The 18,109-nt window shown below is 38.5% G+C and overlaps 1 protein-coding gene across 18 annotated transcripts in view; it reads right to left on the minus strand.

Moving 5' to 3' along the window:
• The window catches only part of NCOA1 (nuclear receptor coactivator 1), a 220,766-nt gene that overhangs the window by 11,284 nt on the left and 191,373 nt on the right, over positions 1–18,109 (minus strand). For 17 of the 18 annotated variants that reach the window (XM_042982371.1, XM_042982372.1, XM_042982383.1 and 14 more), the window contains 4 exons: positions 16,067–16,168; positions 13,873–14,275; positions 6,947–7,121; positions 1,389–1,572 (listed from right to left, as the gene is read on the minus strand). In XM_042982371.1, coding sequence (XP_042838305.1) covers positions 1,389–1,572; positions 6,947–7,121; positions 13,873–14,275; positions 16,067–16,168 — 864 coding nt within the window. The remainder of the gene's footprint in view (positions 1–1,388; positions 1,573–6,946; positions 7,122–13,872; positions 14,276–16,066; positions 16,169–18,109) is intronic. The other variant, XM_042982385.1, reaches the window with a different exon arrangement.

Raw genomic sequence — 18,109 nt, forward strand, 5'->3', positions numbered from 1 at the left:
CCCCAAAAGGCAGGAGATGGAACAAAGAGAAAACAAGATGAGATATTTAAATTCAGCCATACCAATAATCACATTAAATGTCAATGGGCTAACCACTCCAATTAAAAGGTGCAGATTGTCGAACTGAATAGGAAAGCAAGACCCAGCTATATAAGAAATATGCTTTAAGTGTAATATTCTTTTACCTAATTCATTATATTTTTCATTATTTTGTTTTAATCTTCTGGAGATAGTGAAAAATTCTAATAACTGAATAATAAGGACAAGAACAAGAAACAACACTATTTAGGTCTTCTATTTTGCTATAGGAAATAAATCACTAAGTTATTGATTTTTTCCCTGCTAAACTCTTAAGGGACTTATTATATAAAGTGGGGGGATGAGGAATGGAAAGTTAAAAAAATTTTTCAATAAAAAATATTCTATAGAAAAGGTAATCAGTGTTCACATGTTTGTAAGATTTGCTATATATTATAGCTACATGGTCACAGTCTAGTCACCAGTCTACTTTGTGGTTGCTGAAAATGAGAATAGCAACTATAGGCAGTTACCCCAATGACCTTAAACATCATTTTGAATTTAGTCATTCTATCCTTAAAAATCTTCAGGAGGCTCCAGGATAAACTCTAAAACATTCAGATGGCTTGCGAGATCCCTAAAAAGCTTACCACATAAATTCTGCTTTAAACATAATATAAATGTCCCCTTAACATTCATTAGACTTTCAACCTCTATTCCTGCCTAGATTATGCTGTGGCAACCGGTCTTGAATATTCTTTTCTATTCTCTTTCTTTAGGCAAATCTTCCAAGAAGCCTTTCCTAATTAGGCGTTTTTCTTTTAAACTCTCAGTAGTTAATTGTACATCTTCCTAATCTGACATAAATATGTATGGCGCTATGGAGGCCCATCTCTTACACAGAGGTTTTGTCCTATTATTCAACTGATCCTTTGTTAATGTTGTGTCTCCCCAACTTGTCAGCATTATCTCCCACAGAACTACCTTTGTATATAGTTAGTAGTGAATAAATGTTTGTTGAACTGAAAGGGAAAAATGAAGAAAATGTGTTCAGAAGATAAAGGGGTATGCTCCGAGCCAATATATTATATGTATCATTTTATAATAAATCTGAAACACTAAAATCTCTTGAGACTAAAATCTTAGGAGGTCTGTCAAAATTTCCACTGTGTATCTTAAGAGAGGCTAACTCAAAAGACAGTGGGAAAAAAATAAAGAAGTGCATCTTCTCCCCCCAGTGTTACTGAGAAACAATTAACACACATCACTGCGTGGTGTGGTAATTTCTGACAAGCAACTGCGAACATACCTGATATTCCCTGGAATAACGACTCGTGGTGTGTGGTGTGCATGCCAGCTGTGCCACTTACCTGCTCAGGGCACACAGTGTTCATTCCTGGCATCTGCAAAGAGCTCATCTGCATCTGGCCCATCATCGGGTTCATGTTCTGAACATTTGTGTTTCCACCTGCCATGGACACGGTGATGCTCATATTGTTGTACACTCCGGGCTGCGCAGGCGTGGGCTGGCTCTGGACAGCTTGACTGAACACGCTGTTAACTCAAAAACAATCCCAGTTACATCCACGGATTGTGAACGTGGGGATGATGTGACTGGACTCTGTTTCTTAATTATTAGATAAAATGCGATAGAAAATATTATACGTTTTTAAATGACGTGTAAGACTTTATCTTACTACAATATATAAAGACTGAGTATAATTCGGATGAATTTTGAACTCTGCACAGAGGATTTAATAACTACATAAAGCTCATTTTAAGTGACAATTATCTGGCCTTGTATCCGAGTTGTTAAGCTCCAATTAGCTGAATAATTAAGAACGTAAGTTGTCCACATAAGTAAATCTTCAAGATAACTGAAGTTTATTCATTTAACCATCAAAACCATTCTAAAATTTGTTACACCATTTTATATTCCCAAATAGAGAATGTTCTATTTAAGCAAAATGCCTGGGATATATATCAATCCTCAATAGATGCTCATTGAATAAATTAACAAATTCAAAGATGGCATTCTTGTATTGTCATTGCTTGTATATTTTCTTAGACTTAGTATTTTGTTTCACTTATTCCTGGTCTCTCTGCTCATTCATGGCACATGGCAAGCACTCGGTAAATATCTGATGAATAAGTGACTTATGGACATAGGTTATTACTCAGTGTTGTCAACTGATGAGGTTTAGACTGCTTCTTATTTATGGATTTTTCTGGGATCTACACCAATGTTTTTCTAACTGTAGTCCAGAGAGCATCTGCAAGAGAATTCCCTGGGACTCGTTGAAAACTGGGAGGCAGCTATGCTTACCACTATAGCACCAATGCCGGGACTTATTAAAAACTGAGACTCCCAGGCCTTACTCCAGCCCTAGTGAATCACAGTTTCTGAGGATGGATACAGAAAGTTGCATTTCTAACTATTTATGTACATTAAGACTCAAGGGACTTTATTCAGTGTTCTATAGCTTGCCGTCATTTCTCAAAGTTTCAGCTTCTGGCTGCTTTCAATATGCTATAAACTAAGAGGAATATAACCAGATATATTTATTTGGCAAATGTAAATGTTTAAAGACTTCACAGGTCTTCTCAGGCCTAAAGACAGCTTTATGTCTTTTCTAGAAGCAAAATGCAAAGGCAATTATGTTTTTCAGAGGGCTTGTTTTATGGACTTGCTTCTTCATGGCCTCGTTCTGGACTTTTGTTACACCAAAGATCTTAAATGTTAACCCAGCTTCTTCTCTTAGCTGGTAGAATAGTATGGAATAAACTCCCAAGTAAATACATCTGGAAACTTTATATTTGAACCCCAAGATTCTAAATGATACAGATACACACATCTAAAGGAAAATAATAGGAGTTGTGTCTTTTGTAAATTCTTCAAAACATCAAATGTTTGATGATTATCATCAATTGTTAAACAATATGCTGCTGGTAAAATTCCACCTATTTTAATGTTAATTCTGGAGAATTTGATTTCTAAAAATCATTTACCCCATCAATTGCTTATCTATTTCTTGCTAGCTCCTGGGAGGTAAGCAGGATGTACTGACATTTATAGTTTCTGGTAGATTAAGGTAATCATACTAAAATTAACAGGCCAAGAAACAGCCTATTCATCATGTCTGAAGAAAAGTAGCAGATTTTCCCCAAGTAATTATAAAACACAAATGCTCAAAGAAAATTACATGCCCAGGAAATGGTCAATAATACATCTTTGAGCCATTAGTGTCTGTACAGTGTGTATGCTTGTACAGCGTCCCCACAACTAAAGGTGAGGAAAAACCTATTAGTTTGCTGCCCATTTTCTAATGAGAACATTTCTGCCACAGACAATGCTCATTTGTCAACAGATACATAAATCACCACTGTGGAGGCTCAGCTCAGGGCTATGTAAGCTAATGCCTGCAGAAGCTTCAAGGGCTGCAATGATGTCATTCTTAGTGAAAAAAAGTTTAGGATTTAATTTCTTTTCACATTTTATACTTGGGACTTATATTCACTTAAGTTCTTTCAGACTGCTCTTGCCAATAGTTCCATTTCAGTTTCTTCCATTATGGGAAGAAGACCACGCCCTTCTGCAGCATAACTCCCTGTTCTAGGCCTCAGAGGGACTGTAGGCTTCACTGGCACCTTAGGCCTCCCTCCCTCCCTCTGCTTTCCTGGCCACCCTGGGGGCAATTACTGCAGTTTCCTTAGGCTAGCCCCAGGTGTTTGGTAGCCCCTAAATCATGGTGCAGGGGGGAAGGTAAGGATGAAGACTTCCGGCCTGAAGTGGCTTCCATAGATACAGGTATTAACAAGCAGGGAGGCGCTCCAGGTCAAATAAGTCTAAAAAGGGAGGGTTAAACAACAGGCCTTCCTAGACTTTAAAATGCTAATAAGTGCTAGGAATCTTCAGAGCGATTAGTGTGACACAGAAACCTGCACCGTTCCAGGACAAAGAGCCTTGCTTTAACCCTTTTTTTTTCTTGCCACCGGAGAGATAATGAAAAAGAATCACATTACACTGTCTCGGAACCCTATTACATCATTCTACTAAAAGAGTCTTTGTTTTCACGTTTTACTCCTCTCACTCCTGTCACCAAGTGGACTCTCGGTAACTCGACAGCAAGGGCAGTTTCCCCCTGCTTCTTGCGGTGTCTTGCACTGTGCAATACAAACAGGGAGTGGTCGCAAAATACACGTGGCCTGTGTCAACTAATACGCTTTCACACGTGAAGCAAATAAGCAAGTGCGAATGCTTGAAGAGTTGATCTATTTTCTTCTTCAAGTGATTTGGCAAAGTCAAAGTTCACAAAAACCGTGGAAGTACAAGAAAAATTCAAGTCCACTTTGAATCTGAATTCAAGAAGTGACCCAGGCAGGGGAGGGAATCTCTGTATCCATTCACTCAACAGATGTACGTTAAGTGCTCACCTGTTCTAAAGGATGGACATACCCGAGTAAACAAAAACAGAGTCCTGGCTTTTAGGATGATTATATTCTAGTTGGAGGAGACAGACCATAAACAGACAGACTAACACACAATATGTGTGGTGTTAAGTACTAGGAAGAGACATACAGAAGGCAAGGAAGGGATCAGGGGGTAGAAAATGCTGTTGTTTTGGAAATGATGGTCAGGGAAGTTTCATCTGGTGACATTTAGTATCTATGTCTAATAAGGTGACATTTAAGGAGAGACTTGAAGTGTGACAGCGCAAACCATGTGGCTACTGTGAGAAGAACATTCCAGCAGAGGGACTTAAAAATGCAAAGGCCCTGAGTTTGCAATGTACTTGGCACACGTGAGCACCAGAAGAATACACAGACACCAGTGTGGCAGACTGAGTGATGGCAATAGCAGCTGAGGTCAGAAGGTACCCAGGAACAAGATCATGTGGGCTTCACAGGCCCTATATTGTACTTTGAGTAAGTTGGTGAGTTCTGAGTAATGGACTGACATACTGCCCATGTTCTGAAAGCATCACTCTGGCTACCATGCGGAGATTACACGGCAGGGGAGTGAGGGTGGAAGCAGGAGACAGAAGGCTACTGCACGGTCCTGGAAAAAGATGGTGGCTCACACTAAAGAGTACAAGTGGGACGGGTAAGAAGTGAGAGCTGCTAAGAAGGTGATGTGATTTGCTGATGGCATGTCTGATGTGGGATGTGAGGGAAAGAGAAGAGGGTTTCTCCTGAATAACTGGAAGAATGAGGTTGTAGTTTATGGAGATGGGGAAAGGTAGGAGAGGAGCTTTGGGGAAGAAGACCGTGGTAAGTTTTAGATGCCTATCAGATTTCTGACTGGGATGTTGACTGAGCAGCTGGATGTACACCATGGTGTTCAGGGGAGAAGTCGGGGCTGGAGATTTAAAGCGGGGAGTCAGGAGCATCAACATGGGCATTTATAGCCGTTAACAGTGGATGGCATAACCAAGGGAGCAAGTAGACAGAATGAGCTCTGAGGATTTCAAGTGGAGGTCAGGGAGATGAGGAAATCCAGTGGAGGACACCAAGAGATAGGATGAGAGTCACCTTTCTCAAGAGAGAAAGCTGTTCCAGAACCCAAATGAAGAAGGGGCTTCAAGAAAGAATAAATGCTCAACTATATCAAATGCTACCAACGATCCCTGCATTTGGCATTGTAGAGGTCTTGCCTACCTTGACAAGAATACTCTGGAAAAGCGGCAGGGATGAAAGCCTGACTGGCCAACGAGGAATGGAAGGAGAGGTAGCATTAGAGTACAGTCTTTCAGGGAATTTAACTGTAAAAGGGTGTGGACCTGTCAGCCGGACCTTGTTTTTACCAAGACACGTTTAAGTGCTTAGGTGTAGGTATGGAGCAAGAGTTTAGTTGGGTTTATAATCATGGACCATGGACTCTAAAGTGAATTTAGGAAGCTGGGATTAGAACACATTAGGAGACTAACTTCTTCCTGCAGGTTATATAGATGGTTCCATTTCTACCTAATTCACACACAGTCCTCACTAAGAGCTACGCAGTTCTCAAAAGGGAAGATTTCCTCTCACCTTTCAGTGAACTTTAGGAGAATATGGTCTTAAGTTTTCAACTTTAACTGCCTTACTTATTATGTTGTCAGATCAAACGGCTTCCCTGTCATTAGAACCAAGACACAACCTAATTAAAACCCTTATAAAACTCAAGTGAAGTGTGAAAAGTTCAGCAGCCAGGATTTGGGGGGAAAATGACATCCGTGAGATAATTCTAAGCAGAATGGGCAAGGTGAGGCCACTGAAAATCTAGAGATTCAAAAAGCTGGATGAGGCAGAATGGCCTTAGAAGCCTCAAAACCTTTGCTGTTGCTATGAGATCTTTCAATCGTGCTGAGAAGGGTGAAACCTGTATGCTCACTATTCAGCTCTAGTGAATTCTGATGTTTTGCCATTCTTGCTTTAGATTTTCAGGATTTTCTAAAGTAGGCTCCATGCCCAGCATGGAGCCCAGCGCAGGGCTTGAACTCACGACCCTGACATCAAGACCTGACCTGAGATCAAGAATCAGATGTTTAACCGACCGAGCCACCCAGGCACCCCTAAGACTTTTAGGATTTTTAAGTGTTTTTATAAAGAATGCCTTTTTCTTTTTTTTAAAGTGCCCATTTCTATATCTGTCCCAGGGAAGCTCTGTTACACACGGGAGTTGATCACATTCTTCAGGTGTGCTGGGGGTGGGATGGAAAGGTTGGGGGACATTAGGTCACTTTTCCATACTGTAAACATACAGATTTGTCTTAAAAACGACTTGAAACTTAAAGGATTTAAAAGTCATTATTTTTCTTTGCTAAAACACAAAATTCAGTTCCATGAACTTGCAAATGGCAGTAGCCAATAATCTATTTGGATTGTGAAGGCAGGAGTGTTCTGTGCTGCAGAGGATCAGGGATGTTCATATATAAAAACTGCCCCTTACTTGTTGTTTCCCATTGCTCCTTGCTGCCAGGCCTTCATGTCTGGTGACTGGTACCCCGAAGTGGGTGGAGTCTGCTGGAGCAGAGAGCTCTGAGGAGGAGGGATTGGCATCGGCACCATGGAGCTCCCAGGGCTTAGAGATGGAGCAAAGCTGGCCTCACCTTGGGGAACCATTCCTGCAAATTAACACAAATTAATTTAAGTGAATACTATAAATTTATTAATCCCATAAAAGAGAACCCCCCCCCCCCCCCCGCCAAGGATCTGTCATACTAGAAGTTAGAAATAGCCTATTCAACAGAGTAGAGAAAACATTTCAGTTTCTTCAAAATAAGGCCGGAAATTTCAGTATAAACAGTCAGACAAGTAAACATAAAATAAGTTTGGAAGAATGCTTTCTATTAACTGAGATATTGATTTGGGTACCAAGATTATGTATAATGGTGTTTTTTCTGTTCTTTGCTTACACAAATTTTTAAGTGTGAAAGACATGTATGTCAGATTACCTGTGTCATAAAAATAAGTTAGAAAGGGAAAAAGGCTAAGACAAATGCATGTGTGAAATGAAAAATGACAAAGTTTTTCTGTCCATGCCTCAGTCACCTTTGTGGGCCCTTCTTCCCTTCCCTGTCCTTTCCTTTTAAGCTTTATTGAGATATAATCTACATAGCCTCAAATTCACTCATCGAACTGCACAACTCAATGATTTTTAGTAAACCATATGGAGCCATGCATCTATCACCCTGAAGGCCTCCGATGCCTGTCTACAGTCATTCCTTTCTCCTATCTCCAGCCTCAGGCAACCACTGATCTGCTTTCTGTCTTGACAGATGTGCCTTTTGGGGAATTCTCACATATACGTAATCCTATAAGGTGTTTTGTGTCTGGCTTCTTAGTGTTTTTGAGGTTGACCATTCTGTAGCATTTATTGGTAGTTCATTCCTTTCTATGCAGGGCAATTCTTTTTTTTTTTTTTTAAGTTTATTTATTTGAGAGAGAGAGAGAGAGGGAGAGACAGAATCCGAAGCAGGCTCTGCAATGTCAGCACAAGCCCGACGTGGGGATCGAACTCACGAGCTGTGAGATCATAACCTGAGTCAAAATCAAGAGTCAGATGCTTGACCAACTGAGCCACCAAGGTGCCCCTCTATGCAGGGTAATTCTTATTAGCAGCTATTGATATAATTGTGTTGAAAATCAGCTGGCCATAACATTAACAGTTTATTTATGGATTTTTATTCTGTTGCAGTGATCTGTGTGTCCACACTTGTACTAATACTATATTGTCCTCATTGATGTAACTCTATGGTAATTTTTGAAACTGACAGTCATCCAACTTGGCTTTTCTTTTTCAAAATTGTCTTGGCTACTCTGGGTCCTTTACATTCCCATATAAATTTTAGGAGAAGCTTGTCAGTTTCTTCAAAAAGCATGCTGACATTTTGACTGCATTGAATTATGAGATCAATTTGGAGTGAATTTAGCATCTTTTCAGTCTTTTTCCAATTTCATTTTATACAGTTTCCATTGTTATATCTTCAAGTTCATGAATCTTTTCTTTTGTAATGCCTAATCTCCTTTTTATCCCATCTACTATACTTTTCATCTCAGACACTGTCCTTCTTTTCTCCAAAAGTTTGATTTTGGTTTTAGTTATATCATTCTTACCTTTACTTAGTATGTTCAAGCTTTCCTCCAGTTTCTTGACCATACAGAATGTATAATTATTATAAATTATACATTGAGACAATTGTATGACTCAATGTCCTGTCTACTAATTCTATCATTTGTGTGATTTGAGTTGGTTTTGATGACTGATTTTTCTCCTTATCATTGGTTTTATTATCTTGAATCTTTGGGTGCTTGGTAATTAAAAAGTTCGGAACCCAGACCTTGTGGATTTTACCTTGTTAGGTGCTAGATTTTTAAAAGTCCTTTAACTATTTTCAAACTTTGTCTGGGTTGTAGTTAGATTGTATGGAGACAGTTTAATTCTTTTGGGTCTTGTGCCTTAAGGGACAAGAGCAGAGTTTAGGGCATATTTTGCCCTATTACTGACGCAAAACCCTTCTGAGTATTCTACTTGACATCCCACGAATTATGAGGTTTTTAATTCTGGCTGGTGGGAAGAGAAGCTGGCCCTGTGTGAACTTTGTAGATTGTTCTCTATAATCTTTCCAGGTGTTTTTCCCTAGCATTGGTTTGTACACACACACACACACACACACACACACACACACACACACACCTGAGTGGGACCCTGTGCACATCTCTGTGGCTCTCTGTGTGACTCCTTCCTTGTCCTATGAGACCTCTAGTTTTCCTGAGACCTCTAGTTGCCTGGCTTTCCTGGACTCCTAGTTCCATGGGCTCGACTCAGAGAAACCACTGGCTCCTGTTGGATTCCCTCTCCATGTAGCATGGTCTGGACAATTTCAAGAACTATGGTTTAATGTACTTTGATTTTTTGTTTGTTTCAGATGGGAGAATAAATCTGGTTCCTGTTATTCCACCTTAGGCAAAAGTGTAAGTCCATAATAGTTTAAAAGAGTAAAAATGGATTTCTTTTCTAGGATTTCTGTTATGCTGGCACTTTGTATTTTTTTCCTGACAAAATACATTTCATAGTTAAATACTTTTGAGGTACTGAAAGTTATAAAGGTACAGAAAAAAAAATAATGTCATAATTTGATTATCTATAATTTAGTATAATTCCTTCAAATCTTCCTTTATAAAATGTTGCACAATTTTGTGACCTGCTTCTTTCCCTTATGATTATATCATAAGCATGTTTCTGTGTTTTTAATGTCTCTTTATAAATATAATTGCATATTCTGTGTTTTGCCATTGTTATAATGATTTTTCTCTTTTTGTTTGGTTAACCTGGCTAGAAATGTAGTTAACTTATCCAATTTTGTTTTTTTTTTTTAAATAGGCTACGATTTTAAAAATATTTAAAATTTTCTGTGAAAGCTGAGCCAACTGTAGACTTCCTATTGTTTTTTCTCTCATTATATGTTTACTTTTTTCTTGGTAAAGATTTTATAAATAAAGCTACAGATTTTCTCTCTGCTGCTTCCTCCATGTGTAATTTAATCTCTGATAAATAATTTGAGTCAGAATATATGGAGAAATTATTGTTTTCATCTATGACTCTAGAAGGTGGTTTTTCCCCCCAACACCTTCATTTATATGTTGACTATCTGCACACATTCTAAATTTTAACCATTTTGGTTGCGATCTTTGAAAAATTGCTTCTTGGTTCCTAATGCATTCTTAACCTCACTAATGGTGAAATAATTATTTTCAGAAAAATATATATGTGGGGGAGGAAAAGATACTTATTGTATTCTGGACATTATTCTATAGAATCAAAGTTGAACACGATGTAAGAGATTGCAAGTATATCAGCATAGTTTCTGACATTTCTTTCTGGACTCATCTCACATTCTGTTTTCCTTATCAGATGACCTCATTTTAGTCCGAAGAACCAGCTTGTGAATGATAACTGGAGGGGTAGTCAGAATTCTGATTCTGGCCCCGCTATCACATTGGACCTTGGGATCCCTTGGACTAGACAATCTAGTTCCTTCCAGTTTAAAATTTCTATAGTTCTGTCTTTGCCTAGACCAGGCTAAGTATTCCTGTTGGACCATAAACAGTATCACGGCCATTTGGCAGCAGCAACTAGAAAGGGGATTCATCTTTCCATTCATTTACTTCTTCAAAGATTCATTGAGCAGCTACTCTCCCCACCAGATCACTGTGCTAAGCAACAGAGAAACTAAAAGGGTTAATGCTTTGTTCAATCAAGGACCTTGCTGTTTAAAAGTAAGGCAGGTAGGTGAACAAGTGGCTGTAAGACAGGGTGATGGGTGCTTATGATTGGGAGCAGTCAGGGAAGGCTTCCCAGAGGAGGCATCTCTGGAAGACGGGAGGAACAGGAATGAGGCAGGTGAATGAAGGATACTGGTTTGAGACAGAGGATACAGGATGTACAAGGCCTAGTAAGTAAAGAAAGTGAGGTATGCACTCTTCCTTGGAACTTGAGAAGTCTGTTACAACTGGAACACTGAGACATGGAGAGAAGGGGAAGAGGAACTGATGAGTCCAACTTTGGACAAGTTGAATTTGGGTGTTGGTCAAAAGAAAATTCAAGTATGTCTGTCATCAGGCAGCTGTGCACAAGAGCCAAGAGATCTGGTTAGGGATACAGAAGAGAGTCATTAGCATGAAGAGGTCACTGAAGCCACAGGAGTAGATGAGATCACTTAGGAGGAATGGGTGGAGTAGCATGTTTACTGTAGTTCACAGAACAGGGAGCTGTGGACTGGCTTCAAGGAATTCATGAAGTGGGTACAAAATTTTGTAAAAATTTCCATCATATTTACTTTAAATATCACCTTAGTATCAAATAAATTTTAAATGTCTAATTCTGTTCTTGTGCACTCATCATTGAGGCACGATAGTCTAGAAAAGTTTGTGGTTTTCGGAAATAAAAGAAAGCATACTCTGCCATTAATATTACCCACACATTCCTTCATTTACTTTGGGCCTGTATTGAAAAGACGCCAAAGCAAAAGACACAAGTTAATGAATTCAACTTTTGGTTTTACTATCATCAATGAACACAACAAACTTTTTCTGCCAAGGGCCAGATGGGAAATATTTCTGGTTTTGCAGGCTACAAGGTTTCTGGTATAATTACTCAACTCTGTATGAAGCCAACCACAGATGACACTATGTAAACTAATGAGGATGGTTACAATCAAACTTTATGTTACAAATTTTATTTATAAAAACACGTGGCGGCCTTGATTTTATTTTATTTTTTGAAAGAAGGCCTCATTTGAAAAGGCTGAAAACTTTTCCAGAACTTGAGTTTGTATTCCCACAAAACCTGGTCTTGAAGATTTCTACCAGACTGCTGATAATGTTGGAATGAGGTTGTAACTTAGAGCAGTGGAAAAACTAAAAACATTGCCTCTTTAAATGTTCTTTTGCTCTCCAGAAAAACTGCCAATTCCCCCCTATTATTTTGAAGCAGTTCAGGGAAGAACTGAAAGCTCTGTCATTCATTTCAATTTGCACCTGGATGAAAACAACCACTCTCCCGAGTGCATCCAGCGTCTGGGTTTTGTTTGTAGTATGAATGCTGACTTTACCAAAGATGAATTCTTACTTTGTGAAAAGCATTTTCCTGCCCATCAAAATTTGGACTAGAAGAAAAATCCATGTACCAGATAGAGCCTTACAAAGGGTAGCAACACATCCAGCTGTGCGGCTTAGAGAAGTAAACTCCACCAGCTCATTATCTCAATCACTGTGTACCACAACAGATCAGACTAGACCCACAACTCTGAAAGAAATCTTGTCAATTTCACTGGCAATGGGGTTCTGAAGCCCTGCTTTTCTAGGTGGCTTTGTGGAGGAACCAGAGCGGGATAGGAAGTTCTTTCTTGGCTTTCCAGAGAAGAGGTGTTAAAGAGCATGACTGAAAATAGATAGAAGTACTGTTTTCATTCTTATTTTTTTAAGAGAAAAGAGTCTTTGGGGAATTTACTAATGTTTGGCTTACTCACAGCTATTTTTTTTTCACCAGTGAACGAGATAATCTTTTGATTTGAGGCTCTGTAATCAATATTATGAATGCAACTCTATTTGCTGTCTGGGCTAAGTTGCCTTTTGAAGAGCAGTGGGGAAAGAGATATCTAATGGAGTCTTCTAACGTTGGAGGAAGTACTTCAGCAGGCTGGAATAAAGTGAAAAAGCCTTGTCAAGTTCTTTGCATGCAGAAATCGTAAGACACATGAAAGTGGCCTTCAAAAGGTTCAGACGATATTATAATTAGGATATGGATTTATAATCCTTTTCTTGCCCATACAGATATTGTCAGTGATATAAGCCAGCCAAAGATGACTTCATTGTGCTGAGGACAAAGGAACTGATATGACATAATTTTGAGTAAAAGGTTTTAGAGAATTCTGGTGCTGTCTGACACAAGTCTCCCTAGATAACTTAATTTGATAGTCACAGGATTTTAGTACTTGTTGCCACCAGAATGAAAGTCTACATTGATTTGGCTGTCAAAGTTGATAAGCATATTGCCATGTAAGAAATCTCTATAGAGCCTCACCATTTTATTCAAGTCAAATAGCAGCCTTCTCATGGAAATTCATTTTTAGGCTGCCTTATAATTCACTTTTTCTTTCACTTATAAAATGAAGGGATTTGTTTCAATTTTTCCCCAGGAATTTGCCATTAAATTTGCATCAAAGTTTGATTAAATATCATGGATTAAACAAATGTGTTTTATTGCCACTACCCATTAGAATCTGAAAGCGACAGAAGTAAAATTTAAAGGGACATCATCCGCTAGGACAAAGAGAATAGAAGGGAGACAGTGCAAACAAAAGCTTAAAAAGGAAAAAACCTTCTGAAAGCCAGAAAGTTCCTGATATTCCAGAGGAATAGCTTGTAACTTAAACAGCTAAGAGTGCTCCAATGAGAAGTCTGAGACACTTTGTAAAGATGTGTTATCCCTATATAAACTATCAAAAGACCAAAATCTCCAACATAAGGAAAACACTGTAGGCAAATTTTGGGTTAATGTACTTCAACTCACTGTCTGAAGTGGACTCTCATGAGATTCTCACAAGGACCCGTGACAGAAAGTAAGAAAATAAAAGAATATGCTTTGCAGACAAAATGTTAAAAATGTTAGAATCAGACAGGTCCTTCTGGATCGTGTCATTAATCATCTTAGCTTTCAACGAGCTTCAATGAGCCATTAGTGGCAAGAGAGGAGTCTGAAGCCTGGATCCCCTGACTCCCAGGTCAGCGTCTTTCTTCTTCAGCTCACTGCCTCACCGTCAGTGAGCCTGTACGTACACGTAATAAAGCAGCATAGAGGTGTAATCCTCATACCTGATCCTGGATACTGGAAGACATTCTGCTGCATCTGAGGATTGATTCCAGTGCCAAACTGTCCTCCCATGTTTCCTGTCATGCCTCTGTTCACCATGCTGTTGCGGTTGGCCAAGGTTGACTCAGGATTTGCTGCCAGTTGTGAAAACGGGCTGGTAGAAGCAGGTGGGGTTCCTGGATTTGTACCATAGTTTGGTGGGTAGGGAAATTGCTGCGGAGCACCCTGAGGAAGACGGGGGTTCCCCATTTGAACTGGCAGTCCAGATGAGGGAGGGAGGTTGTTCCCAAAGCTTTGTTGCCTCATGAGCATGGCTCTTTGCTGCTGTATTAGCTGCCTCTGTCGGTGCTGTTGGCTGTACAACTCCCGCTGGCGCTGTGCCAACATTTGGGCGTTCAGGGGTGGCTGCAAAGGAGAAAACAAATCCTCACTTATTAATATTGTTATCATCGCCACCTATTTTGGAAAGCTTACAGGATAAAGCCTAGTAGCTTGGGACAACAAAATATGTAGCAATTATCACTATGACTTCGATCTTATCTGACTTTAGGTTGTTACGAGACTTTTTTCTTTTTCATTTCCCCCAAATTTACTGTGTTTCTTAGCCCCCTCCCTTTTTAATGTTTACTTATTTATTTTGAGGGAGAGAGAGAAAAATCCCAAGCAAGCCCCGTGCCACCAGGACAGAGCCTGACACGGGGCTCGATCCCACGATCATGATCCCACGCGATCATGACCTGAGCTGAAATCAAGAGTCAAAACACTCAACTGATTGAGCCACCCAGGTGTGCCCCTGCCTTTTTGCACTAAGATCAGTTATTCCACTTTCATGAATAAAATGTGATTATAGTTGATTTTAATTTTCTTCATATTTCCTATATTTTCCAAATTATTTATAATGAACATGTATTACCTTTACAATTAGAAAAACCTACAAATACTGTTTAAAAAGGAAGAATCAGAAATCCAGGATCCAGTGCCAAATAAATTGTTACTTAAAAAGAAAATAATTCATTAGAAATAAAATAATAAACAGAAATAAATGGAACCAGCTATTTTATATCATTGTTGCAGTAAAGACTGCTCCAGGCATTGGAGTACGTATTTTAACAGCTGTAACAGTAGGAATGATAAAGGAAGCCATAAAAGTAGGCTAAAATCACTTTTTGGTCTAACCCGTAAAGCAATATGGCATGTCAATAAAGCCTTCCTCAGAAAATTTCAATTCAGACTGAGGATCAGGTTAGAGCATATAGCTCCTTTAAAATTAAACTTGCCAACCAGATATAGTCCAATCTAGAAGAAACTGTGACATATGACTTTCTGACACAAATCATCTTTATGTGAATTCCAAAAGTGGGGTCTTCTTTCCTTATAACCTAATTAACCTTGTATGACCTAATCACTGATGTTTCTTAAAACAGAGAAACCCAAGTATGGATCCATGAAGACACCAATGTCTGCTGCTTAACAGTAGTTTCTGTCAATATTTATCCTTTTGGTTAACAGTTAGCTTCCTGTATTTGCCCAAACCCATCTAGGTGCATTTCATGGAGAAAAGAAAAGTTGTTTGAATCCTCTCTAAAATTCCTCATCTCCCAAATTTGTGTGTCACCTTGGTTAAGGAAACATAAAAAAAGTGGTTGAAGCAAAAATATTAAAGTATGTGTGGAAGTTAAGCAGGGAGTGAGTACTAGACAAGACTCAGAAGGCTACCCAATTCTTTTTATGTTTAAAGTTCCAGTGGCTCGGGGTTCATATCCAAGGATTGTTAAAACAAATGAAAAATAAATAGAAAATGCTGATGCTCAGACTGAGCAGAGAACACAAGGTAGGTAAGATAACTCAGCAACGTAACTGAGTTTTGATCAGGTTTCAGCTACCATTCACACAGTTTCTTATCTAGGCTTCTTATTACTGGTATTATTTGGGATAGCAGTAAGAGTTTTCTACTTATTCATCGGGTATCTAATAGCAGTGACAACAATACCAATAAAACCAAACAAGGAACCCTTGGCTTCAGATCAAATATCAGTAAGGGGTATCACAAGTCGATTATAAATTCATTCTAGAAGAAAGCTGGACTACTACATAAGAAGATCAATTCACAGACCATTTCAGACACTCCAGTCAACACTTGGAGAAACACAGCTCGGGCTGGAGGAGTACTAACAATGCCTGGTTTTCTCACAGTACCTGAGGTGTAATCTGCTGCTGCATGCCTGATCTCATATTGATGCCAACAGGAGTGTTTGCTGCAAACTGGTTTAAGATAGCTTGCCGATTTTGGTGTATCAACTAGAGAAAAATGTAAACAATGAGATATCATATTTCTATATGCAAACATATACTTTGGCCCTCACAGAGTGACACAACCTTTTTATTGATTACTAACAAGTAGTATTACAGGTTTAGTAAGATTATTTCCCATGTTTATTTGCCAAAAGGCTGGCAATTCCTAACATTTATCAAATACTTCTTGTCTACAGAACACCAAATATGACAAAGCATTTAAAAGCAGAATCCATATTCATGTACATATATATATATATATACATATATATATATGCAGATAGGTATATACACATATCGTACATACAGCGTACTTTTTAAAACATGCTAATACTTAATTATTTCAGTCAAGTACAATAATGGAGAGAAAAGAAACATCAGCCCTTGGTCTTAAACACTTGTAAATATAAAAATAAGTATATAATAGGGCACATTCTATAAAAGTTTGGAAGATGAATGGAAAAGTTGAGGCACTTCTCATTTGAAGACTGACTGTCGGATGGGTACATATTTGGGGAAATCCAACACGATTTCATTCACTGAAGAGAATTATGTAAGAAACAAATGGTTTGAGAAAATAGACTATTTATTTAACTAGAAGAAGTAATTACTTTAGACCAGCATTTCCCAAATTGGTGTTCTAAAGAACACTGTTCTGCAGGATATTAATAGATGTGCCAGGAAAATAGCATGCTGTGCTGTATTAAGTATTGGAAATGATGGGTTACACAAGGTGAAACAGATTTCTTTACTGCAGTAATTCTATGAGCCTTTAATTGACCAAAGCACACTATGGATCTTCAAGAAGGCGTTATACTATGCAACTTGTTCTCAGAAACCTTTTTTCCTGACACGTAGCCATTAACATGACTACAGAACAATCTTGTATGGAACGCTAGTTTGGAAGACGCTGTCTGTATTGGACTTAGGGTTCCAGGTCATAGGCATTCCTTAACTTTATCAGGTAACAAAACAAGCATCCTTGGAAGTGATATTTCCTGATAAACAATCTATAGCTTAAAGAATTTCTTGCTCAATAATTTGATATGAATAAACTGTTCAGAGAGATAACAGCAACAATATCAATACTATTTTGTGTTTATATGGTATTTTATAACATAAATTACTAATAAACACATTAACATGTCAATATAGTTTACATTTTAATACATTTAATATATTCCAATATACTAAATGCAAACTAGAAAGACTAAGAAAGTTTTGTAAGAAAATCCATATTGTTGTAAAAAGTGATGAAATCACCCATTTCCAAACAGCTCAATTCTTAACTCTGGTTTCATTAATTTTCTGACTCCCATTAGGTCAGAAAACAAACTGTTTTTGGGGGGAAAGCTCAACAGAATATAAGGATTAAAATGAAAATTTTAAGACATTTGTGGAATATGATAAAACATTTGGAATCGCTTAAAAAATAAAGATATGAACATTATGGTTTTAAAAGTCAAAGGGACTCCTAAGTACAAAAATCTATATACTTGTTAAATTCTACAGACCACAGACATACGTTTAAATAAACCATGAATTTTATGAAGATTTATAAACAAAACAAAACAAAACAAAACAAAACTAACTGTATGAAAGATACTACATAAGGTTTGAAGGCTAAAGAGGTGAGCATATTTCTTTCCTCCAGGAATTCTCTGTTGAGTGGCACAGGCCAATACAGAATGGCGCCACCCACAAGTGCTGTACGTGTGTATACAGGGATGTCTACAACTAACTCAGCCGAAGACATGAAGGGAGGGACCAAGGGCATGAGTGAGCTCAATGGGACCTTGAAAGATGAGAATGCCAGCTGGCAGGAGGATGGCAGAGTTAACCTGAGGCAGAAAGTACAGCGAGTCTAAAAACAGAAGACAAAGCAATGAGGACAGGTGAAAATACACGAATACGCAGTGATGAAGACAAGTAACGTTGCTGGGGGAG

This window comes from Panthera tigris, chromosome A3 (genome assembly GCF_018350195.1).
Source record: "Panthera tigris isolate Pti1 chromosome A3, P.tigris_Pti1_mat1.1, whole genome shotgun sequence".
NCBI lineage: Eukaryota > Metazoa > Chordata > Mammalia > Carnivora > Felidae > Panthera > Panthera tigris.